The sequence below is a fragment of the Sorex araneus genome, chromosome 2 (assembly GCF_027595985.1).
Source record: "Sorex araneus isolate mSorAra2 chromosome 2, mSorAra2.pri, whole genome shotgun sequence".
Taxonomy (NCBI): Eukaryota; Metazoa; Chordata; class Mammalia; order Eulipotyphla; family Soricidae; genus Sorex; species Sorex araneus.
The window spans coordinates 233030078-233048191 of NC_073303.1; the positions used below are offsets into that span (position 1 = coordinate 233030078).

Sequence of the window (18114 nt, forward strand, 5' to 3'; positions counted from 1 at the left end):
CGTCTGGGTCCCGCGCCCAATGGCTGGAGGGCGGCCGAGCGCCGCCCGCGCGGGGGCCCCGCCCGCCCCGCGCCCCTCCCCCGCGCCCCTCCCCCCCCACCCCCGCCCCGGCGCCAACTCCGCGGCGCCTCCTTAAAAAGCGCGCGGGAGTTGTAAGGGGGGGCCGGGGCGAGCCGGAGTGAGCGCGAGCGCCGGGCGCGGGGGGCGGGCGGGCGGGGGGCCGCGCTCCACCTTAAAAGCGGGCGCGTGGGGGTGGGAGGGAGGAAGGCGGCGGGCGCGGGGAGGCGGAGGGCGGGCAGGAAGGGGGGCCGGAGTGTCCCGGGCGCAGGGCGCGCGTGCGGCGGCGGCGGCGGGGAGGGGCCGGCCGCGCCGCGCTCCCCTCCTCCCTGCTCGCATCCCCGGCCCCGCGCGCGCCCAGCACCGGCGGGGCTGTGTGTGCGTGCGTGCGAGTGAGTGAGTGTGCGCCTATTTTTTTTTCCTCTTTTCTTTCTCTCTCACTGTTTTTTTTTCTCTCTCTCTCTCTCTCTGCCTCTCGCGCTCCCTCGCTCTCGCTTTTTTTTTTTTTTTTTTGCAAAGAAACAGCAGCGCCGCCGCCGCTCCGCCGAGGCGCTGCGCCCCCCGGGGGGGGGAGGCGGAGGAGGCGGGCAGCGGCGGAGGGAGGGGAGCCGGGGAGGGGGGCGCCGCGCTGGGAGGGAGGCAGCGCGCACCGTGCAGCCGGGCCGGGCGGGAGGCATGGCGGGGCCCCCGGCCCTACCCCCGCCGGAGACGGCTGCGGCCGCCACCACGGCGGCCGCCGCCTCGTCGTCCGCCGCTTCCCCGCACTACCAAGAGTGGATCCTGGACACCATCGACTCGCTGCGCTCGCGCAAGGCGCGGCCGGACCTGGAGCGCATCTGCCGGATGGTGCGGCGGCGGCACGGCCCGGAGCCCGAGCGCACGCGCGCCGAGCTCGAGAAACTGATCCAGCAGCGCGCCGTGCTCCGGGTCAGCTACAAGGGGAGCATCTCGTACCGCAACGCGGCGCGCGTCCAGCCGCCCCGGCGCGGAGCCACCCCGCCGGCCCCGCCGCGCGCCCCCCGCGGGGGCCCCGCCGCCGCCGCCGCTGCGCCGCCGCCCACGCCCGCACCGCCGCCGCCGCCCGCGCCCGTCGCCGCCGCCGCCGCCCCGGCCCGGGCGCCCCGTGCGGCCGCCGCCGCCACAGCGCCCCCCTCGCCCGGCCCCGCGCAGCCGGGCCCCCGCGCGCAGCGGGCCGCGCCCCTGGCCGCGCCGCCGCCCGCGCCCACCGCCCCGCCGCCCGCGGCGACCCCGGCCGGCCCGCGCCGTGCCCCCGCGCCTGCCGCCGCCGCCCGGGAGCCGCCGCCGCCGCTGCCGCCACCGGCGCCGGCGCCGCCACAGCAGCAGCCGCCGCCGCCGCCGCCGCAGCAGCCGCCGCCGCCGCCGGAGGGGGGCGCGGTGCGGGCCGGCGGCCCGGCGCGGCCCGTGAGCCTGCGGGAAGTCGTGCGCTACCTCGGGGGCAGCGGCGGCGCGGGCGGCCGCCTGACCCGCGGCCGCGTGCAGGGGCTGCTGGAGGAGGAGGCGGCGGCGCGGGGCCGCCCGGAGCGCACCCGCCTCGGAGCGCTCGCGCCGCCCCGCGGGGACAGGCCCGGACGGGCGCCCCCGGCCGCCAGCGCCCGCGCGGCGCGGAGCAAGGTGAGCGCGCCGGGGAGTGAGGGGCGCGGGCAGGTGTGGGCCAAGTTGGGGGGCGGGGGTGGGGGCGCCGGGCCCGCGGGAGGCCGGGGCTGCTGCGCGCCGCCTACCCCGGGGGTCGCGCGCGTGGTGACCTTGGCAAGCGACTTCATCCCCGCGAACCTCAGTTTCCTCGGGGGCGCACGGCGGCCTGGTGACAGGAGCGACCTCTTGGGGCGGCGGCGCGAGTCGAGGGCGGTTGCGCGGCCGAGTCGCGAGTGGACGCCGCCGAGCGAGGGCGGAAAAGTTGGTCCGGGGCGCTGCGCCGCGGGTCCGCGGCCGCCGCCCACCGGGCCCGTCCCCGTCCCTCCCCCCCCAGAGAGGCGAAGAGCCGGTGCTCGAGAAAGACGACGACGACGATGACGAAGACGAGGAAGACGATGAGGACGATGTATCCGAGGCCTCCGAGGTGCCCGAGAGTGACCGCCCCGCGGGGGCGCCGCCGCACCACCAGCTTAACGGCGAACCCGACTCGCAGAACGCCAAGGAGCGGGTCAAGGAGTGGACGCCCGCCGGCCCCCACCAGGGCCCGGAGCAGGGGCGCGGGCCGGCACCGGGCACCCGCCAGATCTTCTCCATGGCCGCCATGAGCAAGGACGGGGGCTCGGGTAAGGGTCCTTCTGGGGTCGGGGGGACATCCCAAGCCGGAGCCGCAGGTGTGACCTGTACTCTTTCCCAGGCTGTGCCACCCCTGGACCTGACTGTCCTTCCCCCGTGCCTTTGCCCCCGGGAAAACCAGCCCTCCCCGGGGCCGACGGGATCCCCTATGGCTGCCCGTAAGTGAGGGTGTCGGAACGCCGGCGGCGCTGCCCACATTTCCAAGTGGACCGCTGGGGCATTGAGCCTCACCGCGCCCCCTTCCACCTCCCCCTTCCCCTGCAGTTCTGGCCGCAAGGAGAAGCCGGCTGACCCTGTGGAGTGGACAGTCATGGACGTGGTGGAGTACTTCACGGAGGCCGGCTTCCCCGAGCAGGCGACAGCTTTTCAAGAGCAGGTGACTTCCCCCTGCCCCGCCACCCCAACCACACACGCCCCTCGGGCGGAGGAGGCGGGCCAGCCCTGACCTGTGTTCGTGCACGTGCCCGTCCAGGAAATCGACGGCAAATCTCTGCTGCTCATGCAACGCACGGACGTGCTGACCGGCCTGTCCATCCGTCTGGGCCCTGCCCTGAAAATCTACGAGCACCACATCAAGGTGCTCCAGCAAGGCCATTTTGAAGATGATGACCCTGACGGCTTTCTTGGCTGAGCGCCCGGCGCACCCTGCCCCGCCCATCCCTCGAAGCCCCTGTCCACTCCCAGCCCCGCCCCCTGTGCCCAGTCCAGACACTGGACAGGACCACACCCTTGGCCCTCATGACAGTTTCTAAGGAGGGGGCACCCCGTGCTCATCTAGGGATGAGACAGGGACAGGGGCTATTAACTGGACCCCAGGAGGCCAGGCCTGCCCCTCGTCCCCTTCTCCCCCCAGCCCTGAACAATTTTTTGAGAAGGAAAGAAAAAAAATGGGGGGCCTCCCTTCTACCCAAGACCCCTTTGAGTTCACCCAGATGTTTCCTATATAAATGTTTTGTTCAGCTGTTCTGTTCTTTGGGTGGGCGGCCATACCTTGCTGGCCCCCCTACCGTGGGGGTGGGGTTCCCCGTGTCTTTCTTCTCCCTCCCCCCCTTTCTTTCTGTTGGTTGTCGCTCCAGCTGGCTGTATTGCTTTTTAATATTGCACCGGAGGTTTTTTAAATAAAGTTTTAAGAAAAAGAAATGGGGAAAAAGAAAAAAAAGCTCTGTATCCATGTCGTGGATGGGGGAGCCCAGTGGTCAGGGTCATCTGAGAGGAGCAGCGTCTGCTGGGGTCTGTGCCCCAGACCTTGCCCAGCACCCAGCAGGCACGGAAATATCGGTTGCTCGCTTTAATTTCTCCTGCATCTTCCGAACGTTTTTTGAAGGTTTCAGCTGGGGGTGGGGGGAGGCAAATGCTTCCCCAAACCTCACTTTGGCGAGGAGAACTGCTCACCAGCCTGAGGGCTGAGGGATGAGGAGGCACAGTTGGAGGCCAAACCTACCCCATTTCATAATGAAAGTTCTAGAATGGTTCCCGGGTTATTTTGGAAAGAGGTTCCAGGGCCTGGGAGTCCGAGGCTGTGCGTGGGGCAGGGATGTGTGGTGTACGACCCCTCCTCCCTGGGGAATTCGCTCTCGGCACCCGGGGACTTGGAGGTCCGCGCGGAGCCCGTTGGGGGGGGGGGTTCCTACAGCGCCCCGCCCCCGGAGCGCGCGTGTGCGCGGAGCCCCGCAGGCTCGCGGCAGAGACCGCACTGGCGCGCCCCGCCCCTCCCGCGTGTTGAAATTCAAACGAGGCGAACTCCCGCGGCTCGGCAGAGAGGTCAAGGCAGGGCTGAGCTGGAGGCCCGCGGCGCGCCCGGCCCCAGCGACACCCAGCTTGGCGCGGCGGACCCTGAGCCCGCATCCAGCCCCTCGATGGCCAGCGAGCCGTGGTTCGAGGGTCCGCTGCTCCCGGGGGTCCCCGGAGAGACACCGCCCCCCGAAGGCCTGGAGCCCCCCGGGTCTCAGCCCCGGGATGCTTCGTGGTTGACGCCCCCCGTCCCACCTGGCCACTCACCCGAGGCGGACGCCGAGGACTCCCGAGGGCCGCTGGCCGAGCCGGCGCCCCTGACGCCTTCGCCCCCCGGGCCGGCCCCTGCGCGCTTCCCCTTAGAGGCGCTTTTCAGCCCCATCACTGAGCAGCTCCGTTACCTGCTTAAGAAGGCGGAGGACTTCCAGAGCTACTTGCTCTACAGGTGAGGTCCAAACCTCTGGCGCAGACGGGGTAGGGGGACAGTTAAGGCACACCCGCCAGCGTCAAGGACGCTAAAGTCTTTTTGAGGGGTGGGGGGCTGCAGTGCGCGGGGTTTAGTCCTGGCTCTAATTCCCCGTATGTCGGTGTGGGGGCTATGCATGATGCCAGGGGCTGAACTCGGTGGCTCCAAGTAAGGCCAACACCCTCCTCTCTGTACTATCTCTCCAGCCCTGAGAATTCCAAAACTCAAGGCGCCTGAGGCCTCTCGTGCAGGCTGCTTCTGATAACCCAAAGCAAGCAAATGGCTGCGTGTCTTTGCCTTGTCTCTTGCCAAATCTTTCTCCCCACTTTCTCACTGGTGGTGAGGCTCTTTTTTGGAGGCGGGGAGGTGTGGGGGGGACACAAACCATGGTACTCAGGACTTACTCCAAGGACTCCTGACCTCTGTGCTCAGGGGTCATTCCTGGCAGTGCTCTGGGGTCCTATGGGGTGCTAGGGCTCAAACCCTGGTCAGCTGTGTGCACCGTACTATCTCCCTGACCTGCGTTTGCATAGGGGGAGGGGGAGAAAAACAGTTGTTGGGAGTGATTGGGCCCACTGGCTGCCAGTCTGATACTCCTAAGGAAAATGTGTTCCCCCACCCAGGAGCTGAAGCTCAAGTTTCCTCATCCATTGAATTCCCCTGAGTAGCTGTTGGATCTGGTGGTCTCCAGCCACCAGCCCGCAGGTGTAGACTGGTTGAAAACCACTAGTTGTGGGGCCGGAGCAATAGCACAGCGGGTAGGGCGTTTGCCTTGCACGCGGCCGACCCGGGTTCGATCCCCGGCATCCCATATGGTCCCCCAAGCACTGCCAGGAGCAATTCCTGAGTGCAAAGCCAGGAGTAACCCCTGAGCATCGCTGGGTGTGACCCAAAAAGCAAAAAAAAAGAAAAAAGAAAGAAAGAAAACCACTAGTTGTGATGAGGGCTCAAGTGGGTCCGACGGGTCCACAGGCCAGGCACCAGCAAGCAGGGGGGAAAGTTGAAGAACGCTGCTTTAAATTCCAGATTCTGGGGCTCCCTCCTCCAAGGAATTGTTGCTGGCTTTTTTTTTTAAATCTTTTTTTTTTTCTGGGGGGGGTGTCACACCTGGCTCTGCACTCAGGAATCACTCCTGGCTATACTCAGGGAACATCCTATGGGATGTCAGGTCAGGGATCGAACCCAGGTGGATGACATGCAAGGCCAGTGCCCCACAAGCTGCTGTCCACAGCAGATTCAGGTGTGGATGGTTCAACAAGTTACAAACACACACACACACACACAGCTGGAGCCAGAGGGGCACAGGGAGGATGCTTGCCTGGCATCCTCCCAGAGTCCCCCAATTTCCGCCTGGAGTGAGCACAGAACACAGAGCCAGGAGCATCTCTGAATGTGGCCCCAAACACAAGAACGCGTGTGACCCTTGGTTTTGAGGAGTCGGTCGTGAGAGGGATGCGAAGGCGGGGATTTGGGTCATGGGAGCCATGAGGGGGGCACTGAGGGAACCCCGCCTTTCCCATTAGCAGGGACCGCGTGCAGAAGGAACAGCTGGCCAAGGCCATGCCCACCTTCCTGCAGCTGTGTGAGCCATACTTCCTGTACCTGGAGGCGGCGGCGCGGAGCGTGCCCCCCATCTATGGGGGCCTGCAGGAACTGGTCCGAAAGGGGGTGTGTACAGGGCACTCCAGCCCCTTTTGGTTCGCCCATCCCGCAGTCCTGGGGGGGCAGCAGGGATGCCCCTCACAGGCCCCTCCCCTGACTCATCCTGCCTCCCGCCCCGCGTAGCTCTTAGACATCTCCCAGCAGCTGACGCTGAGGCTGGAGCAGCTGGTGCTCATGTATGCCTCCTTTGGCTTCGTGGACCTGGAGGAGACAGACCCCCTGAGGTAGGATGGGAGGGGGGCTGGGTGGCGGCCGCCAAGGCTCATCTCATGCCATCTCATCCCCACCTTCCGCCAGCATCTCCTGCTTTTTCTGCGGACGGTTCTCCCTCAGCCCTTCCCACGAGGTCTCCATCTTCCGCTACTGCTCGCCGGCGGCCTACACTGCCAGCCGCTTCCCCCGGTACCTCTATAAGAAGATGCGCTGGAACCTGGAATGCACGCCGGAGCCCAGCCGCCGGGAGCGGGAACCCAGCGTGGATTAGTGAGTCCCCTCACCAGAATCACAGTCTTCTCAGCTGCCATGCAGAAGACACATTTTACCTCATTCCCAGCCAACCTTGAGAGCCTTTTGAAAAAATACTAATTTGTTTTGGGTCTGGGATTGAAGCCAGGGCCCCACACATGCACAGGCAAAAGTCCCATCCTGCCCCAGAGCGAGGGTTTCTGAATAACCATCCTCCTCTGTAAGCATGCATCCTCCCATCAAAATAAAAGCTCTCGCGGGAAAAACAGGTGGGCAGGAGAGCAGGAGGGGCTCAGGCTGAGCTGCCTGCCCAGAGAAGCGAGGCCTTCTGATGAGTGACCCGCTCAGCAAAAATTCGAAGCCTTCACAGAAAGAAGCCAGGAAACAGGGCTGCTTACTCCTCTCTGCTTTGGGCAGTGCCGAGGGTTGAACTAGGGTCTCAGGTGGGCACAGCAGGCACTGCACCTAGGCCATGTCCCGGCCCACCCTCCTCTGCAGCTATTTCCTGTGCTACCGGGACACCTGGGAAGATGCAGGTCAGAGTCCAGCCAACTCTTGCCCGCAGATCCAGAAGCTGTGGTCCATCGGGCGGTGGGTGCCCCTTGGGCCAGCAGAGGATGACCTTTACTCGTGGTAGGTGCCAGGGCACGGCAAAGTGGGAGGGAGCTCTTAGTGGGGGGGGGCACCCCCTACCCAACCCGCCAGACCCACCTCTCCACATACACAGACACGCTTTGCTTCCGCTGGGTGATACACAGCATTTTATTGTGCTCTTTGAAATGCCTTGTTCAGGGTGATGTCAGCACCCAGCTGAGGCCTATACTGCTGGCTCCCTTTTTGCCAAGAAGGGAAACAGGTGCCCAGAGAGGCTAAACTCCTGGGCCCAGAATGCAGTTAGCCCCAGCTCGGGCTCGGGGAGCCATGACCTTCGTCTCTCACCCACAAGGAAACAGCTGGACCCCCCCCCCCCCAGCGTTCTCCCCAGCCCTGGCTGAAACAAAGCCTCTTTCAGGCCACAGCCTCTCACTGGAAGGGAGGGAGGGGCTCCTGAGAAAACAAGAGGGGGTGACGCCTGTCCTCCCGGCCCCCAGGATTCTGTGTCCGCAGCCGCCCGGGGACTACCAGCAGCTGCTGACCATCGGGTTCGAGGAGCCGTCACACATGCTGGCCACCGACCTGCTGGTACAGATCCTCACGGGCCAGGCCGGCCCGGCGCGGCCTCCAAGCGCAGGCGCGCCGGCGGCGTGGACCGCGCTGGGGTCCTGAACCCCAAGCCTGGCGCTTGACAGCTGCGGAGTCCGGGGTGGAGGGTGAAGAGGGGAGGGGCTCACTTGTTCTCCCGGTGCAGCTCAGCCGCGCCGTCCCGGGGGCCTGCCCGGGCCCGGCCGCTGCGCTCTGCGCTTGGACACAGCACTTTGGCGTGAAATAAAAGAAAGAAGTCGCAAGCTCCGTGTCCGCTCGCCGCGCCGCGCCCCGCGGAGGCCCCGCCCCCAGCTGTGCGCGCGGGGCCTTCTGGGAAATGTAGTCTCCGGGAGCCGCGCTCCGGTGAGCGGCCTGGGCGGGTCGAGGCATGCGCAGCAGGCGCGCGTGAAGCCGAAAGGGAAGTAGCGGAGCCTGTCAACAACCGGAACCCAGAAAACCGCAGGTTTCGGGCCGCCGGGAAATTCCACCCCCACTGGCGGACGGCGGAGGGGAGGGGCCGACCGCCGGGGCCACGCCCAGCGTTTGACCCGGAAATGGTTGCCGGTGCCGCTGCCCGCCGCTCCGGCGTTTCCCGCGAGCGAGCACGGCTCCCGTCCGCCTCTCGCTTCTCTGGGCTCGTAGCCCGCCGGGTGTTCCGGTCGCCGGCCGCGTGGGGAGCTCCAACTCCGACGGGACGCGGAACGCAGGAGGAGAGACGTGAACTGTCCTTGTGCCGCGGCTGCAGCGAGCAGGTGGTGGAGCCCGGAACGGGGTTGGAGTTCTGCGAAGGCAGAAGAGTCCTTGCAGGTTCAGCATCCAGCGTCCCCCGCACTGAACCAAGGAACGCGTCTGGGTGTATCTCCGGCCCCACGGGAGCCTGGGGACTCGCCTGGAGCCCGGGCTTGGTGCTTCGGAGCCAAGCGCTGATTTAGCTGATCTGCCGGGTCTTTGGTAGGATCTTGGATTTCTGCACGAAAACCCACGCAGAGGGAGACAGGATTGCAAACTTGCAGACTGCCGTCAGACTCCGGGCAGCGGCTCCAGAGGGCAGTAGGGAAGGCGCGCGCCTGGCAAGCAGCCGACCTGGGTTCCGTCGCCCCCGGACACCATCAGGAGGAATTCCTGAGGCCCCCGAAAGGAACCTATCCTGGTTCTAAAAAAATTGTGAAAGTGGCAGGGATATGGCTTCGAGGTAGAGTTGATGCTTCCCTAGGGTGAGGCTCTGGGTTTGATCCCTGGTCTGCTTAAAAAAAAAAAAAAAGAATTTTAATTTTTTGTTTTGGAAGGGTCACACCTGGCGCTCAGGGACTGCCCCTGCTCAGTGCTAAGGTAGGCCTCTAGGCCATGTAGTGTCAGGGGTAGGAACTGGCCCCCCACGCTGGACACATGCGCCCCAGCCCCACTTTATTTATTTTTTGGAGATGGAATCCAGGGCTCCTGCAGCTGCAGCAAAGCATGAACTCCATCGCACTGGACCATCTCCCTCACCCCTAAATATATCTATTACAGACAGAGAGAGGGATAGGGGCTGGTGAGACCTTGGATTTGAGCCATACATTCACAAAACATAATCATGTGGCTATTCTAAAGTGACCAAAATATGTAACTTCACCCTTTTTTCTTTTTGCTTTTGTGCCACTCTTGGCTGTGCTAAGGGAATCACTCCTCGTGGGTCCGGGGGACTCCGTGGGCTAGCAGGGGTCAGACACGCGTAAGGCAGGGAGCCCTAGGCGGGCCTGGAGGTTTCTAGGAGCCACAATGTAGGAGAAAGGTTGGGGCAGAGCCTAGCCTTTGCATATGGGAGCCCCTGGTTTGGTCCACCAACAGTTGCGGTCTCACAGTCCTGGGCTCTGTCCCCTACCGGTCAGGGTCTCAGAGCATCAACCAGTGTGGCCCAGAGATTGCTTTGTTTTGCTTTGGGGCCCCACACAGCGACACACTCATGGCTCTCGGGAATCCCTCCTGGCCCATCGGATGCAATGTTCGAGGCAGATGCCCTACCCTGCCTTACTCTTTATACTATCACTTCGGCCCCCAGAGTTTTTTTTTAAATGAGAAAGGTCAGGCCACCTGTAGGGCCATTTTGTTTGTTTTGGCTATACTGGTGGTGCTCAGAGCTCTACACTTAGGGCTCACTCCCATCAGTGATGGGGATCCTATGTGGTACCAGGGATCAATCCTGGCACAAGGCAAGCGCCTTCCCTACCCTACTAGCTCTCTGGCCTTTTAGCAACATTTTTTACCTTGTACCCACTAAATCCAGAATATTTCAGGATAATCCAGGTGAGAACTTAAGAAATTTTCTTTTTGGTTTTTGTTTGGGGCCACACCCGCAATGTCAGGGGTTATTCCTGATTCTGCACTCAGGAATTACTCCTGACGGTGCTCTTGGGGACCATATGGAATGCCAGGGACTGAACCCTTGTCGGGGATGGAATTCAGGTTGACTGTGTGCAAGGCAATCACCCTATCTGCTATACTATCACTCCAGCCCCTTCAGAAATTCTTTTGTGTGTGTGTGTGTGTGTGTGTGTGTGTGTGTGTGTGTGTGTGTGTGTCTCACCCAGCCATACACGGGTTACTCCTGACTCTGCACTCAGAAATTACTCCTTTTTTTTTTCTTTTTGGGTCACACCTGGCGGTGCACAAGGGTTACTCCTGGCTCTGCACTCAGGAATTACCCCTTGCAGAGCTTAGAGGACCATATGGGATGCTGGGAATCGAACCTGCGTCGGCCGCGTGCAAGGCAGACACCCTACCTGTTGTACTATCGCTCCAGCCCCTCCTTAAGAAATTCTTGAGTTTGCTTTTCTTTCCTTGTTTATTTCAATATTAAGTCCTTGATATCTGGTTGTTAGATTTGGGGGCCCGCACTCAGCTATGCTGCAGGCACCCAGTGTTCTGCCGACAGCTAAAGCTGGAGTGGCAGAAGACCCCTCACATGCAAGCCCAGCACCCCCATGTCCTGTTTCCGGGCCCACGTTCCCCCATCTGCCCACGGCGAGGAAATCCCGGCTCAGACAGCTCTGCACGGCTGCACAGTTCGAGGTAGGCTCCTTTCCACAGGCAGTGGCCGTCACAGGCCACAGACACCAACATGCTGGTGCCTTGCTCGGAAACTATCTCCTCGTAGGGACTATGCTCAGACCCGCCAGCCTAGGCGTCACCCGTTAGGCCAGATGGATTTGTGGGGTCTGGGATGGGTCAGAGCCCGGGCCTTGCTTGGCCACTGTCCAGGGCACCCTCAGGAGAACCAGCTGCCCCCTGCCTCATGGGCACCGTGCAGGCTCCAGGTCAGAACCCAAGGATGGAGGTGGGGATCTTGATCCCATGCTGGTGCCAGGTACCGGGCAAGGGCTGCCTTGGGCTCATCGCAGGAGGGAAGGAGCAAGCTCCGCCCCCAGCCTGGCAGCAGAATCCACTCTGTGACCTGCTTCCTTGATCCACTGTGGGGCCTGAAAATGGGTTCTGGCCTTGCAGCCAAGTCATGTTAGACCTCTGGCACCCTACCCTAAAATAAAATTTTCAGAAAGTGTGCTCTGGGGCCAGAGCAATAGTGCAGCAGGGCATTTGCCTTGCATGCTGCGGACCCATGTTCTATCCCCAGCACCAACCAGGAATAAGCCCTGAATCTAGCTCCCCCTCAAAAAGGGGATTCTATAGTACAGCAGGTAGGATGTTTGCCTTGGACTCAGATGAACAGGGGTCAATCCCCGGCATCCCATAGAATCCTGAATACCACCAGGGGTTGACCCAAAACCAAAAAAAGAAAAACGGTGGGGGACTGGAGTTATAGCACAGCAGGTAGGGCGTTTGCCTTGCACGCAGCCAACCCGGGTTCAAATCCCAGCATCCCATATGGTCCCCTGAGCACCGCCAGGGGTGATTCCTGAGTGCATGAGCCAGAGGTGACCCCTGTGCATTGCTAGGTGTGACCCAGAAAGCAAGAAAAAAACCGGTGGGGTTCTGGGGGGTTGTTCAGCAAGTAAGGCATCTTGCACACAGCCAAACCTGGTTCAATCCCTGGCACCCCATAGTATCCCCCAGACCCCACCAGGAGTGATCCCTGAATACCACCAGCTGTGACCAAACCCTGCACATCCTCAGCCAGAAGCACCGTGGGGTGTGTCCCCAAAGCCAAGAAAAACTCCGTAAGAGGAAATAGGCTGGAGCCATATACAGTGAGTCAGGCTGCACACGCCCGACCCGGGTTCCAGCCCTGGAACCGCATACAGTCCCCCTAAGCACCGCTGGGTGTGGCCCAAGATAAATAGTACTCCCCCGAGAGCTGATACGGGGTGAAGTGCTTGCCAGCAGCAGCCCAGATCTGATCCCCAACACAAGGGGGTCCCCATGGAAGCCGGGTGTGGCCTGACCTCCACCATGAAATGAAGTAAAAACGTTTGCAGTAGCCGCAGGGGGCTTTGTTTTTGTGTTTTGGAGGAGGGGCTCACAGGTCCTGCTGGGAGTTTGGGGCGTCTTGGAAATAAGGCTCCTGTTTGCCAACGCAACTCCCGGGATCCTGCGATTTTGCTTTCCCAGCTAAGGAACTGGTATTCTCACCTGCGCCCCGCTATTTTTTTGCGGGGGGCAGTTATTGTTTACGTCCTCAGGGCAGGACAACCTCTTATCACTGCCTCCTCACCAGCGCCCAGCGCCCTTGGCACCCGGTGCCTGCGTGTGGGTGGGGGAGGGAGGTGTGTGACCGCTTGTCCGGCGGCTGCAGTTCACGCCCGCGCCGCCAGGGGGCATATGGGGCAGAGGGGCGGGACCGGCAGTCCCGGAACTGGGCGACGAGGTCACATTCCGACCCTTCCTGCGATTTTCCAACCCCCGCTGGTCCCCAACCTCATGAAGGGGGCGGAAAAGACCAGAAACTGCGTCGCGGGGGTCAGGAAGAAGGGTGGCTTTATTGGGGGTGACGGACGCGGTGGGGACCCGTCCTCTCGGAGGGGCGAGCTGGACAGGTGGGACGGACTGTCACTTCCGCAGCAGGGGCGCGTGTGCGCTGGTTTGGCGGTCCATTTACCAATGGACCTAACAGTTTTGCAGGAGAAACGGGTCCATTTAAGAAAGATTCCAAGGGAGTCGGTTCCACCTTCCCGGGGCGCAGCCGGCTGGCTGGGCGTCCTCTTGGGGGAGCGCGTCCAGTGGGCGTTGGGTTGGGGCGACCCGGCCTGCTCCGGGCTCAAGGCTTCCGCTGGTCCTGAGAAGAAGCGGCCGGAGCTCAGGCCGGTCTCAAGGGGGGCCGGGCATGGGGGGGTGCAGCGCACCGCGGGGTGGACTCGCCACGGGCCGCCTCGCCACCCCCTGGCCGCGCGCGGAACTGTGCGTCCTGCCGCACGGGGCTTTGGGGAGCCGCAGCAGTGGGATGGGGGACCAGGTAGGGAGCGGGCGATCCGCACCCCAGCCGAGCGGGGGGAAATAAAGGGGTTCCCACCTGTTCCGGGGCGTTCTCCGCGTTCGTTCCGCGGGGAGGCCAGATCACCGCCAACTTGCCGTCGCCCCTGCTCGCTGTCGGGGTTGCGGTGAGGCGCTCAGTCGGGCGTGCCCCTCCTCTCGCCAGCAGGAGGCGGCCGCGCCCCTCAAACACTGTGGCGTCCACCCACCCCTCTCCCCACAGACGTCCCCATCTGGGGGGACCTGACTGAGGTTGGGGCGAGGTGAACCCCAGGTGGGCAGAGACAATCTGGCAGTGCCAGAACCCAGGCGGGGTGTCGTGACACCGACAAAAGCAATTAAAATCACCGTCCCCGCCCCCAGGAATCTGCGACGGCTGGACGGAGTGGGGGTGGGGGGTAGATCCCTCCTAGCGCGGGAGTGGAGAGCTGCTCAGAGTTGGACTGGGGACCCCTAAGAGCCCAAGGTGCGGAGCGGGGCGACCGTGGCGCGAGGCTTACGCGCAAGGCTGGGCGCAGGCTCGGCGCCCTCTGCGGTGCCGTAGATGCAGCGGCGCTGGCGCTGCAGTTCCCGGTCCCGTTCCCGCGCCGCGCGCACCTCCTGCTCCAGCAGCGACGGCGCGGCAGGCGGCGGGGCGCGGGCCGGCCCCGGGGCGCGGCCCCCGCGCTCGGGCACCCCGGGCGGGCCCGCGCTGCCCCCCGCCGCCACCGCCTTCGGAGAGGAGCGGCTGCCGGCCGTCTCGAAGAAGCGCTTAAGTTCGCCCAGCGGCGGCGGAGGCGGCTCCGGGCCCACGGGGCGCACGAGCGCCGCCTGCCGGTGAGCTTCGCGCTCGATGTCCCGCCGCATCCGCGCGCCCGCCCGTGCGCGCTCCAGAGCGCGCGGGCACGCGGGGCCCGGGTCGGGCCGGCAGAGCACCGGCTTCACGCGCAGCTCGACGAGTTCGCGGGCCGCGCGGCGCGGACTCAGGCCCCGGCGGCGGCGCAGGCTCTCCTCGCGCTCGCAGGCCCGGCGGATCTCCCGCTCGATGGGCGTCTCCATGGGCGGCGGCGAGGGAGGGCGCCCGGGGCCGGCCGAGCCCGTCACCGCGGAGCGACCGTGCCCCGGGACCCCCGGGCCGTGGCTGCCGGGCCCGGGGCGCCCCGAGTCCCTAGCTGCGGCGTCCTGACCCGCCGGGCCCGGGCTCCGGGGCTCGTTGGCGCACTCTTCGGGGGACCCCAGGGCCCCGCTCTCGAGCCCCGGGGCCCGCGCGGGTCCAGCCCCGAAGCTTCAGAAGCTGCACGCGCCGAGGTCTGGATGCTCCGAGCCGGGTTCCGCCGGGCCCTGCGCGGTATCTGTGTCCGCCGCCGCCGCCGCCCGCAGGTTCCGAGGCGTCGCCGGCACGGGCCGCGTCTCTGACCCGCCCCGGCCTGGGGACTCGGCCCCTGGGGCAGGCTGGGCACCGCCCCCAGCACCTGTCCGGAGGCCTCGGCCCGCCCTCGCCCCGCCTCCGCGGCTGGGGCCGCCTCGACGCCCGCGGCTTCGGTCCTCTCGCTCCGAGGGACCCGGGTTCGGGCAAGAAAGGCCGCCCCGGACCCCGCTTGCTACCCGGGGTCCGGGCTGCGCGGCCGGTGTCCCTCCGCTGAGGGCCAGCCTGGTACCTGCCTGCCCCGGCTTGGCTCACACTGAGCGCTGGGCCGCAGGTGATACCCCCTATATACCTAGTGGTGCCCTCTCGGCAGCCCCTCCACCCTCCACACCTGCGGCGCAACCCTCGGGCTCTAGGGGGCACCAGGTGCCGCCCCCCACCCCAGCGCCCCAGTGCCTGGGCTGTCCCGAGGCCAGTCGGCCTCCACCAACCGCCCCTCGCCGAGGGCGCCGCCCACTGCGCGCTGGACAGGGAGGAGGGGACGCGCGGCCGCGGGGGGCGGGCACCGCGGCTGGGAGGGCTGGGCGAGGGAGCCGCGCTCCGTGGCGACCCACCCAAGGCCTGTCCTGCCCCACCCTCCTCCTTTCCTCTTCCTTTCTCTTTCTCTTTTTCTTTTCCCATTTTTCTCTCTTCCTTGTTTTTCTTGCGTTTTCACTTTCTCCCTCCCTCCCGTCTTTTTCTTTTTCTCTTTTTCTCTCTTCTTTTTCTCCACTTGCCCCCATCAGGGATCAAGCACAGGCCCTCACACTGAGGTATTCTGCTGAGCTACTTTTATTGTGAGGGACCCCCTTCGTGGCCCCTCCCCCTCAAAGTCCCCAGTGATGTGACTCTGCTCGGTCCTCTCTCGCGCCCCGCCCCCCTCCGCCCCGCAGCTGCCAACACGGTGCCCCAGCTCCGCACACTGAATCTTCGCTGGTACCCCCCAGGCTCTTCTGTTGGGGCCACGTCTGTGGGTGCTCAGAACGTTGAAGGGGGATCAGCTGCCCGCGCGGGACGCCCCTTAGTCCCGAGCTATCTCTCCAGCCCCTGCTCCTGCATCCCGCCAGACAATGCATGCTCTGTCTGAGGGGTGAGCTGAGACGGGGACTGGGGCTCCCTGGCAGTCACTCCCAGTCCCCTTCTACCTGCAGCCAACTCTGGGCATCCGTGTGTGCCCTGTGCCCACCAGGCACCCTTTACTCGCCAGACCACCCCTTTTTCTAGTTCTCATCATTACTCAGTGCTGCAGACCTTTCCTACGCCCGTCCTCCTGGGCAGGCCACTGCCTCCATGAGTCCAGCCCTGGTGCCCCGCAGGGTCCCTCCTGCGCCCTCAGCCCTCTCAGGCTCTCCAAGTTGCCTCCACCCCGCCTAAGAGGCACGAGCACATTCCCAGCGTGCTGGGCCAGCTGGTCAGATCGCAGCCGCTGATGGACTGAGCTCTGACGGGCATTCCAGGTGGCTGAGCCCTCAAGCCCCGCCCTTCCCACCCTGCCACAGGACCTTTGTATGACCCTGCCCTCTCCATCTGTTACCCTCCCTTCCCTCACACGCCCTGCCCTCCCCTGAACTCCTGTGCCTCACCACACTCAGTGCATCTGCCTTTCTGTCTTGCTTTATTTGCATGTTATCTCTCTCCTTCAGCAGGCCCTAGCCTGAGCCCACCAGGCGTTCCTTCCAGCCTCCTCACCGCCTTCCTCTCTGCTCTGTTTCCCCAGTGCTTAAGAGCCTGCCCAGGGCACCTCAGATGGTCTCATAATACTGCCGGAAGTGACCCCTGAGCTGGGAGTCACCCTGAGCATCGCCTCGTGTGACTCCAAAACAGCAATAAATAAGATTCTTACTATGGGGTACAAAGAGAGAACAGGGGTAAGCCTTGCATACGGCTGCCCCGGCTTTGATGCCTCCAGCACAGACGGTCCCCTGAACACAGTCAGGAGTGAGCACGAAGCCAGGAGTCAGCCCTGAGCATGCCAGGTATGGGACAAAAACAAGAAAGCAAGAATGATACCGTAATGGAGATGCTGTGCAGGCAGAGCTCTGAGTTTATTCACTGGGGGGACCTGGAGTACCACCAGGCATGGCCTAAGAGATAAACAAGCAGACAGAACTATTTCTTTTCCTTTCCTTTCTTTTCTTTTCTTTTCCTTTCCTTTCTTTTCTTTTCTTTTCTTTTCTTTTCTTTTCTCTTTGCTCTTTTGGTCACATTCAGCGGTGCTCAGGGCTGACTTCTGGCTCTTCACTCAGGAATTACTCCTGGCGGTGCTTGAGGGACCATATGGGATGCCAGGGATTGAACCCCGGTCAGCCACATGCAAGGCAAGCACCCTACCCAGTGGGCTATTGCTCCAGCCCAGGACTATTTCTTGAGACCGAGGGAGACTGCTGTGTGAGCAGGCAGCAGGCGGGGGGCAGGGGGTGTTTGGTCGTGAGCACCATCCCCAGCACTGTCAGGTGTGGCCCCGACATCCCTATGCACACACTCACTCGTAAAGATCATCAGGTGTGGGGAGATGTATTCAGGGCCGGCCAGCGCAGCCTTTGAACACAGGAGCCTCTGGTAGCACCCCAGGACCGTCTAGTTTCCCAAGTATGCCCCCCCTCCCAGCCTGGTAAATTATTCCTTAGGGCTGGGAAGTAACTGCTCAGGGAACAGCTGATGCCCAGCAAAGGGGGGCCTGTGGTGGGAGGGGGTCATGCCCTGAGCATGGACCACAATGCTGAAATACAGCATTATTAGTGAGCTGTGTGCAGCTGGGAACCAAGGGACACAGCAGACTTGGCCAGCCCCGCTGGGAACTGCTTCCAGGAGCGAGTGCTGGAAGCGAAAGTGCATCTGCTCTGAAACTCTGAGAAACGCACACGTGTGTCCATTGCATGCATGCAGAGGAGCCAGGAACATGGCCAGCCTTCCTGGTGGGTGGAATACTATGTAGCTGTGAAAAGGCAGACAGGGATGGGCCTGGGGTTGAAGTCAGCATCTGCCTGCCAGGTGGAAGGTCCTGGGTTGGACCCCTAGCACTCATGGCCCCCAGATGCTGCCATCCCCACTTCTATTGTTTCTTTTTTTTTTTTTTTTTTTTGCTTTTTGGGTCACACCTGGCGATGCACAGGGGTTACTCCTGGCTCTGCACTCAGGAACCACCCCTGGCCGTGCTCAGGGGACCATATGGGATGCTGGGATTTGAACCCGGGTCGGCCGCGTGCAAGGCAAACGCCCTACCCGCTGTGCTATCTCTCCAGCCCCTCTATTGTTTCTTTTTGGGTCATACCTGGTGATGCTCAAAGGTCACTCCTGGCTCAGCACACAGGGCTCACTCCTGGAGGTGCTGAGGGACCCTCTGGGATGCCAGGGGTCGAACCCGGATCATCTGTGAGCAAGACAAATACCCACCCCACCCACCTCCCCCACAACATTTTAAAATATGTTCTTTGGGGCTGGAGCAATAGTACAGCAGGCAGGGAGTTTGTCTTACACACAG

The 18114-nt window shown here is 63.5% G+C and overlaps 3 protein-coding genes across 3 annotated transcripts; 2 read left to right on the forward strand and 1 right to left on the reverse strand.

The window, feature by feature from the left end:
* Nucleotides 1-251: 251 nt before the first annotated feature.
* SAMD1 (sterile alpha motif domain containing 1) lies at nt 252-3487 on the forward strand. Its single transcript, XM_055126850.1, has 5 exons — nt 252-1689; nt 2045-2333; nt 2405-2501; nt 2608-2719; nt 2816-3487. Exons 1-5 carry the CDS (start codon nt 733-735, stop codon nt 2972-2974), a joined length of 1614 nt encoding a protein of 537 aa, XP_054982825.1. The 5' UTR covers nt 252-732; the 3' UTR covers nt 2975-3487.
* Nucleotides 3488-4199: 712 nt separating this feature from the next.
* Nucleotides 4200-12473, forward strand: C2H19orf67 (chromosome 2 C19orf67 homolog). The gene is made up of 6 exons (XM_004616814.2): nt 4200-4519; nt 6064-6208; nt 6326-6426; nt 6500-6685; nt 7166-7300; nt 7759-12473. Exons 1-6 carry the CDS (start codon nt 4200-4202, stop codon nt 7931-7933), a joined length of 1062 nt encoding a protein of 353 aa, XP_004616871.1. The 3' UTR covers nt 7934-12473.
* A 277-nt stretch (nt 12474-12750) lies between these two features.
* MISP3 (MISP family member 3) lies at nt 12751-15045 on the reverse strand. Its single transcript, XM_004616813.2, has 3 exons — nt 13750-15045; nt 13290-13363; nt 12751-13055 (listed from the first exon to the last, which is right to left on the reverse strand). Exons 1-3 carry the CDS (start codon nt 14285-14287, stop codon nt 13038-13040), a joined length of 630 nt encoding a protein of 209 aa, XP_004616870.1. The 5' UTR covers nt 14288-15045; the 3' UTR covers nt 12751-13037.
* Nucleotides 15046-18114: the final 3069 nt, after the last annotated feature.